We start from the raw sequence: 15,090 nt of genomic DNA on the forward strand, positions 1-15,090 counted from the left end.
TTTAAATTGATTAACTTTTGGAACCCAAAACCCCCATGTAGCCGCCACTGCGAGAACGTAAAAAATGAATCAGTTCGATCAAGTTATAAGTCGTATATTAGCAAGATAACGTCGAACTAGAAAGAAAAATTATTGTATATATTGTCTTGCAAACTGACCGCATTAGACAGTCGGCTGTATATTGGCAACCAATAGCAATGGACAATTGGCGACCCCTAGAAGAGGATCATCAGAAAGTATGTAACTTAACTGAAAGTATATTGCTAGAAACCTATTGCCTAAAATTCTAATAACTTAAATATGTAGATAATAACACTCTATGAGGAGTCTGATGAGGAACAAGTAAGTAAGAAGCGTAGCCTGCAGAGCCTTCACAGAGATATTGTCAGCAAATTGTATGGCTCTTCACCTGATAAATGTTCATATTATCTCAAGGCCCAAAGTTCCGATGCTCGAGGGTACTTTGAGCCTTCGGGTGACAAACTAAAGCCCCCTGCTGTATACATTTTCAACCACGAGAATTTTCCCACTGAGACCAGAAAAGGTAGCTCAAAGGATGTTGATGCCTTGAGAAAAACCTTTGAGAAGATGAAGTGCACAATTGAGGTAGTCCCCAACCCTACATTTTCTATGGTTAAGGATACAGTCACAAAATGTGGGTAACGAAGGAGTCCAATGTTGTTCTCATAATATTAATAATAAATACTTTACAGTAACTCGGAAATGTTTCTACCATTTGTCGGCTTTGGTCATAGTTATATTGAGCCATGGCAACCGCAAAGAAAAGATCCTTGCGTGCGACGATAAAGAGTACGACTTGGACGATGATATTCTATTTCCTCTCTACGAAAATGAAACCCTAGCAGATAAACCTAAGATCCTAATAGTCCAGGCCTGCAAAGGGAATTGTAAGGCAGATTGTAATACCAAAAGAAATCCCTCATCCTATATCAAGTGCTACAGCACCACCGAAGGTTTCGAGAGCTATCGCAATGAGACAAATGGATCGATTTTCATCCAAACTCTGTGCAATGTGATGGATCAAGATGGCCTTACCAAGGACTTCCTCTCAATCATTGAGGATGTAAACGTGAAGGTTGAGGTCCAATCTGATTTAATTGGGTAAGTATAAGTTAGAGGAAAAGAGTTGTTTTTTTTTGGTACCTATACAAAACATGCAACAATTCAGTAAACTAAATACTTAAATTCTAAATCAAATATTATAAGAAGTATTATAAACACATTTTGTGGTGAAAGATTTATTTGGACGTACCGTATCATCGAGTGAACTCCACGGCCTATTCATTGTCAATTTATTTTCACGGTTTTACAGATGGAAGCAAATACCATCAGTAAACAAAAATCTTTCAAGAGGATTCTGCTTTGGAGACTTTGTGCAAAATGCAACATAACAGATGACCAAACTCAAATAAGAACAATATTGGTACTAAACCTATTAACTGTATAGCATTAAATAACAAATAACAAAAACGAACTCAAAAAGTATGAATCATAACTAAAAGTATATTGGTGAAATTTATTGCAATTAATCTAAGCACTTTTACAAAATTAAGATATAGGACCAGGTTAGAATAAATCAATTCAATTTAGAAGCTATACCAGTGTAACCAAGTGTAACCAGTGTCCAAGCCTGCAAGGGTTCATGGGAAGCATCATTTGAACTGTGTGCGAAAAGAATTAAAAAAAATAATAAAAAAAATTTCAAAACTTTGAATGAAAAGTTACGAGAAGAAAAGAATCAAGTCTTTACTCGGATATTTATTAGTTTATTGTTTTATGTACATTTACAAACTTGTCTCTTTAACAACAATTGTACAATCGCAATGTTTTAAATACACTTGGGTATGAATATGAATTCGTGGATCTGTAATCTCAGCAGACATCATAGATTATGCAATAAAAAAGTTGTTGAAACAATTGGTACGATGCTAAAAAGTAATAATAGTTAAGCCTAGTTAGTAAAATCATTCTCTTCTACCGATTAAAAGCTTGCAAAATATCAACTTAACGTAAATCAGATGCTTCGAATATCAGGCTCCTTGCTTCTCGTAATTATACTCACAGTCCTTACAGTTTTTATTTTTTTTGTCAGTTAAGAGTTAGTTGCATTCTTTGTTTATTTTATAACATTTCTCGACATGCAATAGAACGAATTCGAAACGAAGCTTAATTTTCAATATGTAAATGATACGCAGATAGTCTAAAAATAAGTATACGCTAGTCACTTTTTGAAGATCGTTATATAGTTATTGCCTACAGTGTTTTGGGAGCCGGAACCGAGCAGGCCGCTATTGTCTTTGGATGACCTCGCCTTGTCCGGCACCCTCAACTTAGATTTCTTTTGCGATTCTTTACAGGTTTTTAGCTAATGTGTATTGTATAATGATAATTTGATAATTCCCTTAGTAATTTTGTTGCCTTCCAATCGGATGGGTTCGCTTGAAGGAGAGCGCATCACTAGACAAAAGCACTTGGATTGCAGCTAGGCTAGGTACAGTCTGGTCCATTCCTCCATCCTCTATTTCAGCGCCTCCTTGGCCCGCTGCTCCCACTCGGCGCGTCTCTGGTGGATTCCCTTGAACTCGCCAACCGTGGCTGATCGCTCGATGGGTTTGTTGGGTGCTGTTGCTGCTGTTGCCGCTGTTGCCGCTGCACACGTTGCTGCAATGGTTGTTGCTGCTGCTGCTGCCACCGGAGACGTTGGAGTAGTTGCTGCCGGGTTGAACTGCTTCAGTTGCAGCGAGAACCTTTCGCCAGCGGGCCTTACACTGCCATTGTTGTTGCTGATGTTGTTGTTCAGGCTATTGCGTCCTTGATTGCTGACCTTGATGGGCGGCAGATAGGTGACCACCTTGGGCGGCACCTTCTGGTGCTGATGCTGCTGCTGCTGCTGCTGATTGTTGTTGTTGTTGTTGATGTTATTGTTGAGATTGCGGAAGTCTGCCACCGAATTGCGATTGCCGCTGGGATGATGGCTGACCTGCGCCTCGCTTTTGGGCGCCAGCTTGTCCAGCTTCTCCTCGCTGTTCGACTGGTTCTCCTTGTCGCTGTCCACGCTCTGACCTCCGCCTCCGCTGGACGGCAGCTTCTTGGCCGTGGTCACTGGAGCGGGAGCGGAGCCTTGAACCTGTGCCAGGGTCACCACATCGTCGTCCTTGACCTTCAGCGAACGGCGGGCAAAGACCTTCATCAGCTCCGGCGTGGGATCGTCCTTGGAGGGACTTGGGTTGCCATTGCAGCTGGCAAAGGATTTCTTGCGCAGCACCACGGGGTTGGAGGTGGGCGAGGTGTTGCCATTGACCTCGACCAGTTCGGTCGCGGTGGTGGGCGTGGCCGGAGTGGGGGGAATGGCGGGTGTGGCTGGCGTCACCGTGGGAGTGGGTGGCGCAGAGCTATCCGCCTTTGTAACCGACTTCCTGCGCTGCTCCGCCACCTTCGAACGCTCCTCGCTGAGGAACAACCGCTTGCGATCCTCCAGCGAAAGGCGATTGCTCTTCCCGGAGTCCCTGGGACTGGGCTGCTCCCTGTGCTCCTTAACGTCCCTGGGCACACCCTTGGCGAAGCCATTGCTTTTGGGCGTACTCGGAGTGGTGGCCGGTGTGACCAATCCCGGTGTGGCCAATCCTTCGCTGCTGCTGCCGTAACTCGTCCTCACACTATTGGCACTCACGGATCGCAACTGCCTGCTCAAACTGGGCTCCAGGATCGTCGGCCTGACCACCGGACTCGGAGGCTTCTGCTGCGGATGCTCCACAATCTCAATTCCCGCCAGATTCTCGCCGCTGTTCCGCCGGAAGCTGAGGTCATCGCTGCTCTGACTTCGCTCGCTGGGCGACTTCAGGTTCTTGGCCAGCACCAAGTGATTGGTCTTGTTGTGCAGACGCGCCTGGTCCACGCGATTCAGCTGGATCTTCATGAACTCCGGCTCGCCAGTGGCCTCCACATTGCTGGAGTTGCGGCGACTGCCGCTGGCGGAGCTCTGGCCCTTGGCCGGAGTGGTAGGCGGACTGCTGGAGAGCTTGGCACTCTTGGTCAATGGGCTGGCCGGACTGGGACTTGCGTGCGCCGCTGGAGCTGCCACCTTGGCTCCCAGATCCAGCAACTTGGGTCGCTGCTTGGGCGGAGTGGACGGCTCCTTGGGCAGCTTCTCCGTCACATGGCCGGACTTCCGCAGAATGTTCACCATCGGGGACTTCACTATCAGGTCTATGTTCTGCTCGATCTGCGAGATATTCGCCGCTCCCGGACTGCTCACAATTAGCTTTGTGGTGGTGGGCTTTTGCGGCGAGCTCCTCGCCACCGAGGGCAACTGACCCGCGGATTCGGCTCGGGCCTGGAGCAGCTTGTTGTCGTTGATCTCGAAGCCCAGCGACACACACTTGGCACTGGGCGACATGGGGGAACAGGGCGATTGGGGCGTGCCGGGCTTGTAGTGGGCGGGCAGCCGGAAACTGAGCGACAGGTCCGGCAGACTCGGCATGTTGTTGTGCACGGCCGCTGAGTCCACAGCCTCGTCCTCGTAGTTGCGGAAGCTGCGCGACTTCTCCACCGTCTTGCGCTGCTTCTCCTCGTAGTACAGTGGCGAGGGCTCGTCCGTGCTGGTCTCCAACGAGTTGGAGGAGCTGGAGTGCTGGCCCACTGAGTCGCTGGAGCGCGACAGCTTCTGCTGGAAGGCACTGAGGCCCACAATCCGCGGCTTGCGCTCGAAGTGCGTGGAGCTCTCCACTTTGGTCTGCTGCTCGCGCACCAAAGTGGTGGACTGAAAGGTGTCGTTGCCCCGCGAGCTCTTTGACAGCAGGTTGGTCACATCGTTCGTCTTCTCTGGCGGAGCAGCACCCAGTTCCTTGGGCAGGTAACGCTGCCTGGCAGCTGGGCCCGATTTGGGCTTCAGTGCTGTGGGCGGTTGCGGATGGACACCGTAGTTGCTGACCATGGCGTTCAGGCCGTGCTTGCCCTCGTGGTGAATCTCCCGCTTGATCGTCTGGCGCGTCTCCTGGACGTGCTGCTCGTGGGAGGTGGCACTGCGCGCCTTGTCCGGCACGTGGAGCGACTCCCGGGCAGCTGCCTCCAGGCAGGAGGTCGAGATCTGCAGCTTCTTGGCCACGCTCTGGCTGGAGTCCGTGTCCTCCACGCCATCGTTGGCCCTGGCTATGGATCTCTTCGAGTTGCGGTGGATGAGGCGCCGCAGGAAGCCACTCTCGCTCTCCCGTTCCCTCTCGTTGGCCAGGAAGTCATCCCCGTCCGTGGAGGACTCGCCGCGATTCTCCAGCAATGTGTTGCTTTTGTGAGTCGGACTCTTAAGTCCGAACATCTGTGATGTGGCGGAGGCTGAGCTCTTGCTCATCACCGTGGTGATAGTGGAGCTCTGCTCGATTGTCTTGGTTCGCTTGGTGGTCACCGAGCTGGCGGCGATCACCTGGACCGGGGGCGCAATGGCAGTCAGAGTTTTCGGTGGCAACGAACGCGTCTTGCTCTTGAGGTCTGCTTCTAAAATGGTAACAAAAAAGGTGCTGTAAGGTCTTGGTTACCCTTTAATAGAGCAGCGAACTACCCACCATGGACAGCTCTCAGTCCGGGACTCATCTTGAGGACATCTTCGTTGGCCTCCGGAATGGAGGTCTCCAAGGTCATGCGATGCTGCCTGGTGGGACCCTTCTTCTTGGCCGGCCTGATGGCCATCTTGTGCTTGGCCGCCGCATGCGACAGGCGATGGCGTTCCCCGCCCACGGCATCCACATCGTCCTCGGCATGGGATCGCAGTATATCCGAGCCCACCGAGATGGACGAACTGGTGGACACCCGCGAGTGGTGACGCTGGTGTTGCTGCTGGTGGTGGGAGCTCTGGCTGTCCTCCGTTTCGGCCTCGGCACTGTTAACACTTAACAGGCTGAGCGAGGACACCTCGCTCTGGTGACCGCGCGACTGGTGACCCCCACCGGAGGTGTTCCTGCTGCTGCTTGTGCCACCCGCTGCCCGGCGTTGTGGCGATGCCGGACTGCGGGGCAGACCCAAATCCTCGTCGGAGGCATCGGGTCGATTGCGTCGCTTGCGCAGGACATCCGTGAGTTCCGCCTGAAATGGAAGTGCAAAACTCTGAGTAACAGATTCGGATTCATGGGTGAGAATGGTAGTTTCAGGGTGTTGTTTTGATTGGGTTACCCAGCTCTTCCAGCGGAACACAAAGCGAGCCCGCAGGCAGCTGCGTCCCAGGCGACTCTCCCCCATGGAAGAGCCACCCAACTTCATCTTGAAGGGATTCTGCTTGAAGTCGATCATTTGGCGGACCTCACAGCGCAGACGAGGCTACAAATGACTGTTACGGATTGACTGCTTTAGCCGGGTAACTGTGGCGATTTCTGCAATTCCGCATACAAAACAACCAAGTGGAAACCCCTCGAAATTCTTACCGCAAACGAAAGCTGGAAGGGATTGGCCTGCGCCCTCAGAGAACCCGAACCTCCGGCTACCATTGTTGGGTTAATAATCTATGGAAATGTCTCTGCCAAGCGGATCACGCGATCTCAAAGATTTCACTTTCAACTCGAGCAGCAGCGGCAGCAACTGGCGACACCCAAGTGCAATGTGCAACTGAAGATTGCCATGCAGATGCGCCTCAGCAGTGAAATGAAAATGAAAACGAAAATGGAAATGCGAATGGAAATGGCGTCGCATATGCTTTTTACCTAGACGAAGATAATTGGGTGCGCAGGGCAGGCACTGGAGATCTGTTTATTGTCAGCTCTCGACTGCATTTCAAGGGTACAACTCTGTCCGAAAGTAAACAAACGAAGCCGAAATCGAGGAATGATCCCTCCCACTCCCGGGATTCGGGTTCCATTCTTTTTCGCATCCCATGTCGTTCATCTATCAGTATCAGTGTTTGCGGCGCGTGACGCCGCCATCTGTTTCTTGGACTCATTTCTAGTGGGGCTGCTATTTTTGGTAGCTCATTGCCCGAGGATTAAGTGCCGGGCTGGTTCAGGTTAAAGACCTCGCCCATCAATTCTAGTCAAGCAAACTGCAATTGGGGATTTGGGGGCGAGTTCAATGTTCTGCAGGGGGATGTATCTTTTCTATCTGCGCGCATACCTCCCTATGCATAAATGGATCACACCTCTTATAATTTTAAATTTATTAATTATAAAGTTATAATTAAGATTGGAACAAAATAATACAATATTATTGCGCAATTTTCTTAAAACGTTTTATAACAATTCAATTGGTTACTTAACGTTTAAATAAAAAATATATATATAATCCCAAACAAAAATAAATGTATGTCTGTTCCATTTTATTATCTTTTGAAACAATTTTCAAATAATCAGACTAAAATTCGTGATTAGCTCTTCATGGTAGCTATAAACCGCGAAACAGCTGATTTAAGCATTTATGACTATTATTAAATGTAACTTTTCTTTTTAATTAACATAATACCAAATTAATCAAATATATGTTAAATAAATATTTAAGCAATTATCCTATAACATCATCCATATAAATATACAGTTTACAGATGGCTTGAAAAAAAAAATGAAAAATGTTTGATAATGCGCCATGTTTCGTAAAATAAAATTATATGACTAGTTAATTGAATATCTTTGAGTTTTCAGCTTTTTATAATGAGGTAGCTGAACCTTACAATTTACTAGTATTTAAATATTGCAAAATAATTTCTATTCCCGTAGCAACTACAAATTCTTGACATAATCTTGCACAGCTGCGCTGATTTCGGGGAATTTTCCGCGGTGCGAATGGCAGGCTACCTACTGTCCGTCCTGCGACCCTTAACCCATTATCCAGCAGAGCTACCTGCACCGGATAGTGACTTCTCAGCCGAGTTCCACTTCGCATTTGAGTAGGAAAATCGGTGAGCGGACTCGACCCGTCACGTTCACTGATTTATTGGCCCACTTGGCGAGTGGGCCAACTCTGGACAGGGGGGTAGACGGGTAAACATGGAAACGTGGAGCCAGCCGGTGGCCAGTGGATAGTCGGCTCCCAACATGGCCACACACAACCGCCAACATTGGTTACCGCAATCCCAAAAGAGGGGGTTTTCTGGCCAGAGAACGGGCACAGTACAGCACAAGACAGCAGTTGGCCAAGTGGGAGGCATGGCAATCGCTTTGAATTAAACGCAATTGCATCATTGCGCTGTCCGAGTTGCAATTCAAACAAATGCTCGCCATCTGCAAGTGGGATAAACGCTCTAAAGTGTGTGCACTTAGCTGGTAGCCCCAATCGGCCACTAGTGTTTATTGTGATTTGACCCTGACTTCGAATATATTATTTAATGGGTTGCTTATGTGGAGCAAATGCAAATTAATGGCAGATCTAATTTATGATAACACTGCGAAGTAAGATAAACTCAGGGGAATGGTTTTAATATTTTACGAAAATGTACGGACTGGATACACTTGCAACCAGTCAAAATTGAATATTGTTTTTTTTAATAGAAAATTGCTTAAATAATATAAATTAAAAACATAATTATCAGGCCTAGCAAGCTAGAAAATATATAAGCTATGTATTACTTGGCTAGAATTCTTAGGGTAAATTACAGGTAGAATACCTATTCTGAGTCCTTTAGTAACACTTACTTTAATAGGTACTAAAAGTTTTTTCTAATTCAAATCGTCATGTTGGTTTCCAGCCATAGTCTAAAATGTTCCTACAAAAACTGGCTTTATATTTATCTAGTTTTTATTTCAATCCAATTGATTAACTTGGTTAGCTACACATTCTAAGCCATTAGGTATTAGGAGGAAATTGCCAGCACGGCTTTCTCCAAAGCAGACACCTAATTTTAGGCCATGTGAAACTGCGAGAACCCTTCTCCAAACTCTCACCCATTGAGACTGGCTCCCCGGGCTGCCTCACATCACATCAAAGCCAATCGGCTCGAATCAATTTCTCCTCGGCTGTCAACCCAAGTGGCGGAAAGTGGGGCCGGGAAGTGGGCAAAGCCAGTAGAAGTGGCCGGCCGATATGGACATGGGCCGCATTTTTGCGCCGACTCCAGAATGCGCCCATCGGCGTGCGAAAAAATGCAATTAAAAATTTTAACGCGGATGCGCAGTCCCATGATGTTGGTTGGACATTGGACACTGGAGTGCTCCTAATGGATGCGGAAATCTGAGCGATAGGCAAATGCAGTCATTGCATAATGGCTGGAGTGCATTGGAGTTGAGTGGAGTGGAGTCCCCAGACGGGAAGTGTCACAGATCTCATGTTGCTGCCAACGAATGTAGGCCGATGAAATGAAATTTCGAGATGTCGGGAGCTAGGAAAGCGGTACTACTGAGGAGTGTGTCCCCTATCACCAATCCCCGCCAGAGTTGGTCAATTAGAGAGAAGCGTGTGAAATGTTGCCCCTATCCCCATCCCCATCTCCATCCCCATCCGCATCTCAAGTCCAACTCCGATGACGACCATGCTCGCTCCCAGGCGACTTCAATGCGTGTTACCGTGTTACCATATCGCTGTCATTCCAAGTCGTCCGGGCTAAATGCCCCCTCCTTTGCACCCCAGGTTCCCCTTTTCCCCCATCCCCTCCTGCAAATTGCTCGACTGCATTGTCATTTAGTTTTTCCATCATGGCCATCGTGTAGATGTTTTTCTCTTTCTATTTATCCGCAATTAATTCATCAAACTGGTTGGCCAAGAGCTCTGGCTCTGACTCTGGGATCACATCTGCTGGCTGGTAAATATTTATAGACCTAAGCTCGTTTCCCGACCTGCTCTTCAGCTTTTCAAAGAAAAATCGCCAAGTCAACTTGACTGGCCGGAGGATTAACAGGGTCTTAGAATATGTGTATACTGGGGAAGCGATGAAAAAGAGAGGAAGTCCTGCCATTTTAGAAATTAAACCTCTTCTTGGGAAAGCATTCTAAAATGTTTCAGTTTGATGAACTTCCTCTAAGTCCATTAATCTTAATGAACAAAGCGAATTTGTCTTATGTTCAAAGATGGAATATTTCCTTGTATTTTTAAAACTGGAACCTTTTACTGGAAAAAGAAATGTGAATTGCCTCAGTAGAGTAAACATCCTCAATCTTAAAGAACTAAGCAAAGAATTCTTACAACCAAAGATGGAATATTTCGCTTTAGGAAATCAATTTAAGTTCCAAATTGAAATATTTTCTTAAAGTTATAGATTCTTGAGATTTAATTTTTAAGCTTCCTGACCAATTCCAGAATTGAATAAATATAGCTGTCGTTCAAAATCAATCGATCAAGCTAATCAATTATCACTAAAATTCCTTCAAACATTAAGCACTTCCGCCTGTCAAATCGTGATAATCGAATAGTCTACACCAGCCGATAACTATGAAATCGCAGTTCTTCCAATCTCCACCACAGTTACCCAGTTGGATCGTTTAATCGCTGGTTCGCTAACTTCTTCACTTGGCTAGTGTCCAGGAATCCCGAGGATCATGAGTCGGAATCGAAATCGGAATCGGAGGACGGCGAGTAGACGAGCTGTCTTCACTGGCTAAAGTCTCGATGCAAACTGATTTAGCGGAAAACTTGCAGGAGTTCAATAGCATAGAAACAGAAAGAAATGCGATTTATTTGCTAACCAGGTTGGCAAATAAGCTGGCTGCCCCGAGGGGTGAAGGGGCGGCAAAAGGAGGAGCTGTGGACTGGCCAAGTGGAAAAAAGTGGAATAACAAGAAGCGGCCAAGCGACCATCGGCTGGCAACTCGTTTGTCCAGAAACCGAAGAAGCAATAGAAGTAACAGCCGACTGCCTGGAGAAGAAGCCGCAAATTGCCACGCGCTGCTGCCAGAGGTGGAAAATCGCCGGGAAAAGCGGCACTTCCAGGGGGTGCAGTGGCTGGCGGGTGGTGCGAAGACTTACTGCAGTTGATGCACAAAAAGAAAACATACCATCACCATAAAGATAAATTAGTTTTGACCACTTTTAAGCGATTAACCTAATATCGAAAAATTAATTGAAAAAGTTTTTTGAAACAGAAACAAAGATATCTTATAAGCTATTTTCAATAAAAACAATTAAATAAATATTTTACTCTGTGATATCGAAAAGTAATTTTAAATTGAAGAGTAGTTATAATATATGGATTCTTGAGTAACAGTAACGAGACGGTGACTTTCGGCTAGGATAAATATTTGTAATGCTTAAGATTTGGACTTTTTCGAAACTTGTAAAATCAAATCCATCTAAGGGTATAAAAATATCATATTTTCTTCAGTGTAACATCTAACATTGGTTTCAGTTTCCAGTTGCAAGACGCGTGCGTTGGCTATAGTTTTTCTTTTTTTGTTTCACTCAAAAAAGAAGTGAAAAACGCTCAACCGACTTATGCAGTAATGGTGATAATGATGTAAATAATGAGGTTTCGGCTTATTAGATAACCATCAGACTATTTCATTTTGGACTTTCTTTTGGCACAACTTTTTATGCGTTTTTATTTTGTAGTTTGCAATTGATTGGAGTTGCCACAAAGTTGTATCAATGCACACTAACCCGATTTGGGAAATTTTACATAAGAAGTCATGACGTGGGTCATTTAACTCATTTCAAGAGAAAAAATAGCCCAATTAATAGATGTTCTGTATCACAAATAAGTCAGCTAATCAATGTGGTGACAAAGTTGTTATTTTCCCAACCAGCCATTCAAAATCCGAAGCAATCAAACAAAAGACACAATCGAATGTGAGTCAACGAACGCTGCGAGAGATTCGGTCATCACAAATGCAGATATGCCAACAAAGGCACCAATTGAATTTGATTAAAATCAATTTAGATTGATTGCAGCTCAAATGTTCAGATAACAAAAGCGGAAAAAAATGAATTCCCCAGTGACCCAAGGGCCGTGAACCTCAATCGAGAAAAAGTGAAAGTAAAAACCAATATAGGAAGAGTAAATGCCATAAATCCAAATCCTTATTAATCAAAATTAAAAAATTGGATTATAAAAATCCTTTCAATTGCACACAAAATAAAAGAAATACATATTTTATGAAGTGATACATGATCAAAAAAATAAACTCTTACTTAAAAAAACCAAAAACGCATCTATTGAAAAAGTGTTAATTTCATAGTCAGTAGTGTATTCTTTTTGTAGTTTTTTATTTTCACCATAATTAAATAGATATTTATTCTAAGTATCTGAACAAACCACTATTTTTTGAGGAGCTTTCCTAACAAAGTACAAAGACACAACCCTTTGATATTACCATAACATTTAGGAACTCACCTTGAGTACTATGGACAGACTGCTGGCAGTTGCTGATTCGGAGAAGACGCTATCATGGGACTGGGATAAGGTGTCTCGGGAGTAATCCCTGGAATGCAACATTATATTACCACTATTATAAATGGACAAGGAGGGCAAGGACTCACCCGTCCACATCCAGGAGACGACCCTCGCTGAGGCTGCGCTGGCTGTCGGAAATGTCTGCGGCACCACTGGGTCCCGATGCCGATCCCGATCCTGATCCCGAACCGGAACCGGATTCCAGCTCCTGTGAGGAGTCGCCCACGCTGCGCATATGACGCTGTTGGATTCTATGCTCCGCAAAATAGCTGCTCCGGCTCAAACCGAGGGCGTCGGGGAAGACGGCCACGCCCCCATGCTGTCGCTGGGCCTGGAACATGACTTCCTGTTCAGATTGCGACTGGGACTGCGACTGGGACTGGGGCTGGGAGTGACCAGCGACCTGGCTGTGGTCCTGTTTACTGGCCCGCTTCTTGCCAAGGAGCACGCTCAGCAGTTCATCGCGATGGGAGCCGTAGGACTTTGACTTGGGCAGCGATTGGGTCTGGTAGCTCTCCGTAAGCTGTTGCGGATTCAGAGGCGATCCTGGCGGCAGGGCTATCCCACTGCGAAGGTTCTTCTCACTGCTGCTACTGGCGGGTGGTGGCAAAGTGTTGCAGGATCCGGGTCCCGGCGACTGACAGGCCGCAGGACTTTCCGCGGAGCTGTTGATGGTGCGACGCCGGAAAATGCGACGCAAGTTGCGGAGCGGGTGGAATCGGCGACGCTTCTGTTGCTGGTTTTGTTGATCTGCAAGGAGCAAGAACAAGGATGAGGAACTGCCTTAAGACGTAAACATTTTTAGCTTTTTGATCAAATAAAATGGAAAGGAAGGCAGTTTTCCAACAGCTTGCTGGTAAAAACCTAATATTACCATACCAAATAAAATTCTCAAACAAAATATCCTAATAATATAATATATTTTGCTTTAATAATACATTGGTCGATTTTTAGCCAAATTTTGGGATCCTTCCTATCTCAGCTATATGACATTGTTTTCCGATTTTTAAAAGCTCAAGCCGTAATTTAAAATATATTTAACGAATTGAAAGACAAAGGAGTTTTAATTTTACTTAATTTATTATTTTGATTATTTTAATTATATAGTCGCCCATTTCGACTAAAAATGGGAAAAGTTTCATTGAGGTATCTTTACAACTGAGTCTTGTTTCGATAGAAACGGACGAGCGGACAGACCGACATGATCGACTCTCCAATTGATGATGGTTAAGATTATATATATATATATTCTGGAATGTAAAAAAAAAAAAAAAAAATCTAAACTATAACCTTAAAACCCAATTTGCATTTACTTATTATTATTGGAGTTGATTAATATTGTCAAGTCAACCAATCTTTTCATAGCTTCCCCTTTGATTGACATTTTGGGGCATAAATATTCCAGAGTGAGACAAAAATCTCTTAGGATTTAGGTTTTCACATTAAGGGACAGGAAATTTGATTATCAGCAGTGGAATTATGTTATCACTCTGGCAGCTTTCGAACCACTCTCTTTAAGACTGACTGACTGTAAAGTCATTTTTTAAATAAGTGCTTGTGTGGAAATGAAATTCAAAGGAAACTGGATTTGCAAACAAAAAATTTCGTAAACAAGCCCATAAACAAAATGCTTTAAATGTGTCGTACAGCTTTCGATAGCTTCCGAGGAAGTGGTCGGAAGTCATATAAACTATTTGACTTCCTCAGTTACTTCGTAGTTGAACCAATCAATTGTTTATAGAATTGTTCTGTCATTCGCCAATAAGTAAAGACCATTTTAAATCAAGAACAACACGACCGATAAGAAGTTAACAATAAATGGGCGAAAACGAAGCGAATTGTACCAAAAACATGACCATAAATAGGCAAAAGCTGAAATCCTCTCAATGAGTGGAAGTTCCCAGCCGAATGAACGGGAAATATACCGAGATTGGAAGAGTGACAGAGATGGCTTATATGGGGGTAGAGTTGATAAGACCGATTGGACACCACGTGCAAAATCAGCTTTAATAATTATTCGACAAGGTCATAACTTATCTTTATAAACGGGTTGCATTATATACTATTCGTATACAACGTTCACAATTCCCAATGGGTTCAGCCGGTGCAATTCGATTAAAATGTAAGGCGATTATCAATCGAATTCTAATGCCTTGATTGCCTTTTATTGACACTTTTATTTTATGGCCGTAAACCTTAAAAAAATCAAATTTTATGCATAAAAAATGAAACCGAACACCTTGGAGAATGTTAAAATTAGAGTAGTTTTGGCTATTAATGGTAATATTGTTCTGTCTCAAATTATCAATAGAAACAAATCCAAATTCTTAATTTATTATGTTTGACTCTGATTAACAAAGCAATTTAATATACTTTTGTAACTTCCTAGTCTACCTCTATCCTTTTCGAACTTTTTGGATATGCTGTGTGAAAGTTGAAAATTCGAGCAAGTTTCCAGAAATATACATCAACATACTCCAAATATTTTTCAAATATAGCATAAATGAGTAAACATTTGTACTGGGTGTTATGAGTAAAACTATTATAATCAATAATATGCATAAACACTTCTCGTGCCTCGTTAAACTGATGAGCTCTATAGTCATCTCTGAAATCCGAAGTCTCTTAAGTGAGTCACCCTCAACACTTTGTGTGTCATTTACAAGAAACGAAAGTTTACCAAACGAATACCCGTCTCCCAATGGAAAGTCTGCATTCCCGCTTAAGTAAGTCCATATATTAATTAAAGAAAAGAACCCCACTGAACGGAAGTATGTACAAGA

At 44.5% G+C, this 15,090-nt stretch overlaps 2 protein-coding genes across 6 annotated transcripts in view; one reads left to right on the top strand and one right to left on the bottom strand.

Moving 5' to 3' along the window:
* Positions 1-95: 95 nt before the first annotated feature.
* LOC128255190 (caspase-7-like) lies at positions 96-1,691 on the top strand. 2 transcript variants are annotated; one of them, XM_052984755.1, is made up of 5 exons: positions 96-236; positions 307-342; positions 436-655; positions 714-1,122; positions 1,334-1,681. In XM_052984755.1, the coding sequence occupies exons 1-5, from the start codon at positions 198-200 to the stop codon at positions 1,410-1,412; spliced, it is 783 nt and encodes a 260-aa protein (XP_052840715.1). In that variant the 5' UTR covers positions 96-197; the 3' UTR covers positions 1,413-1,681. The 2 variants fall into 2 exon arrangements, with proteins under 2 accessions (XP_052840715.1, XP_052840714.1); XM_052984754.1 differs by having other exon boundaries at positions 307-655; positions 1,334-1,691.
* Positions 1,692-1,766: 75 nt separating this feature from the next.
* LOC128255189 (uncharacterized) overlaps positions 1,767-15,090 on the bottom strand; it is a 39,135-nt gene continuing 25,811 nt past the window's right edge. For 2 of the 4 annotated variants that reach the window (XM_052984751.1, XM_052984750.1), the window contains exons 4-7: positions 12,394-13,057; positions 12,248-12,335; positions 5,577-6,093; positions 1,767-5,508 (exon numbers count right to left, since the gene is read on the bottom strand). In XM_052984751.1, the coding sequence (XP_052840711.1) occupies positions 2,540-5,508; positions 5,577-6,093; positions 12,248-12,335; positions 12,394-13,057 (4,238 nt within the window). In that variant the 3' untranslated portion in view covers positions 1,767-2,539. Of the gene's footprint in view, positions 5,509-5,576; positions 6,094-6,180; positions 6,325-6,428; positions 7,067-12,247; positions 12,336-12,393; positions 13,058-15,090 lie in introns of those variants that run through there. The other 2 variants (XM_052984753.1, XM_052984752.1) reach the window with 2 other exon arrangements.

Source organism: Drosophila gunungcola (assembly GCF_025200985.1).
Source record: "Drosophila gunungcola strain Sukarami chromosome 2R unlocalized genomic scaffold, Dgunungcola_SK_2 000006F, whole genome shotgun sequence".
In the NCBI taxonomy this organism is placed as follows: domain Eukaryota; kingdom Metazoa; phylum Arthropoda; class Insecta; order Diptera; family Drosophilidae; genus Drosophila; species Drosophila gunungcola.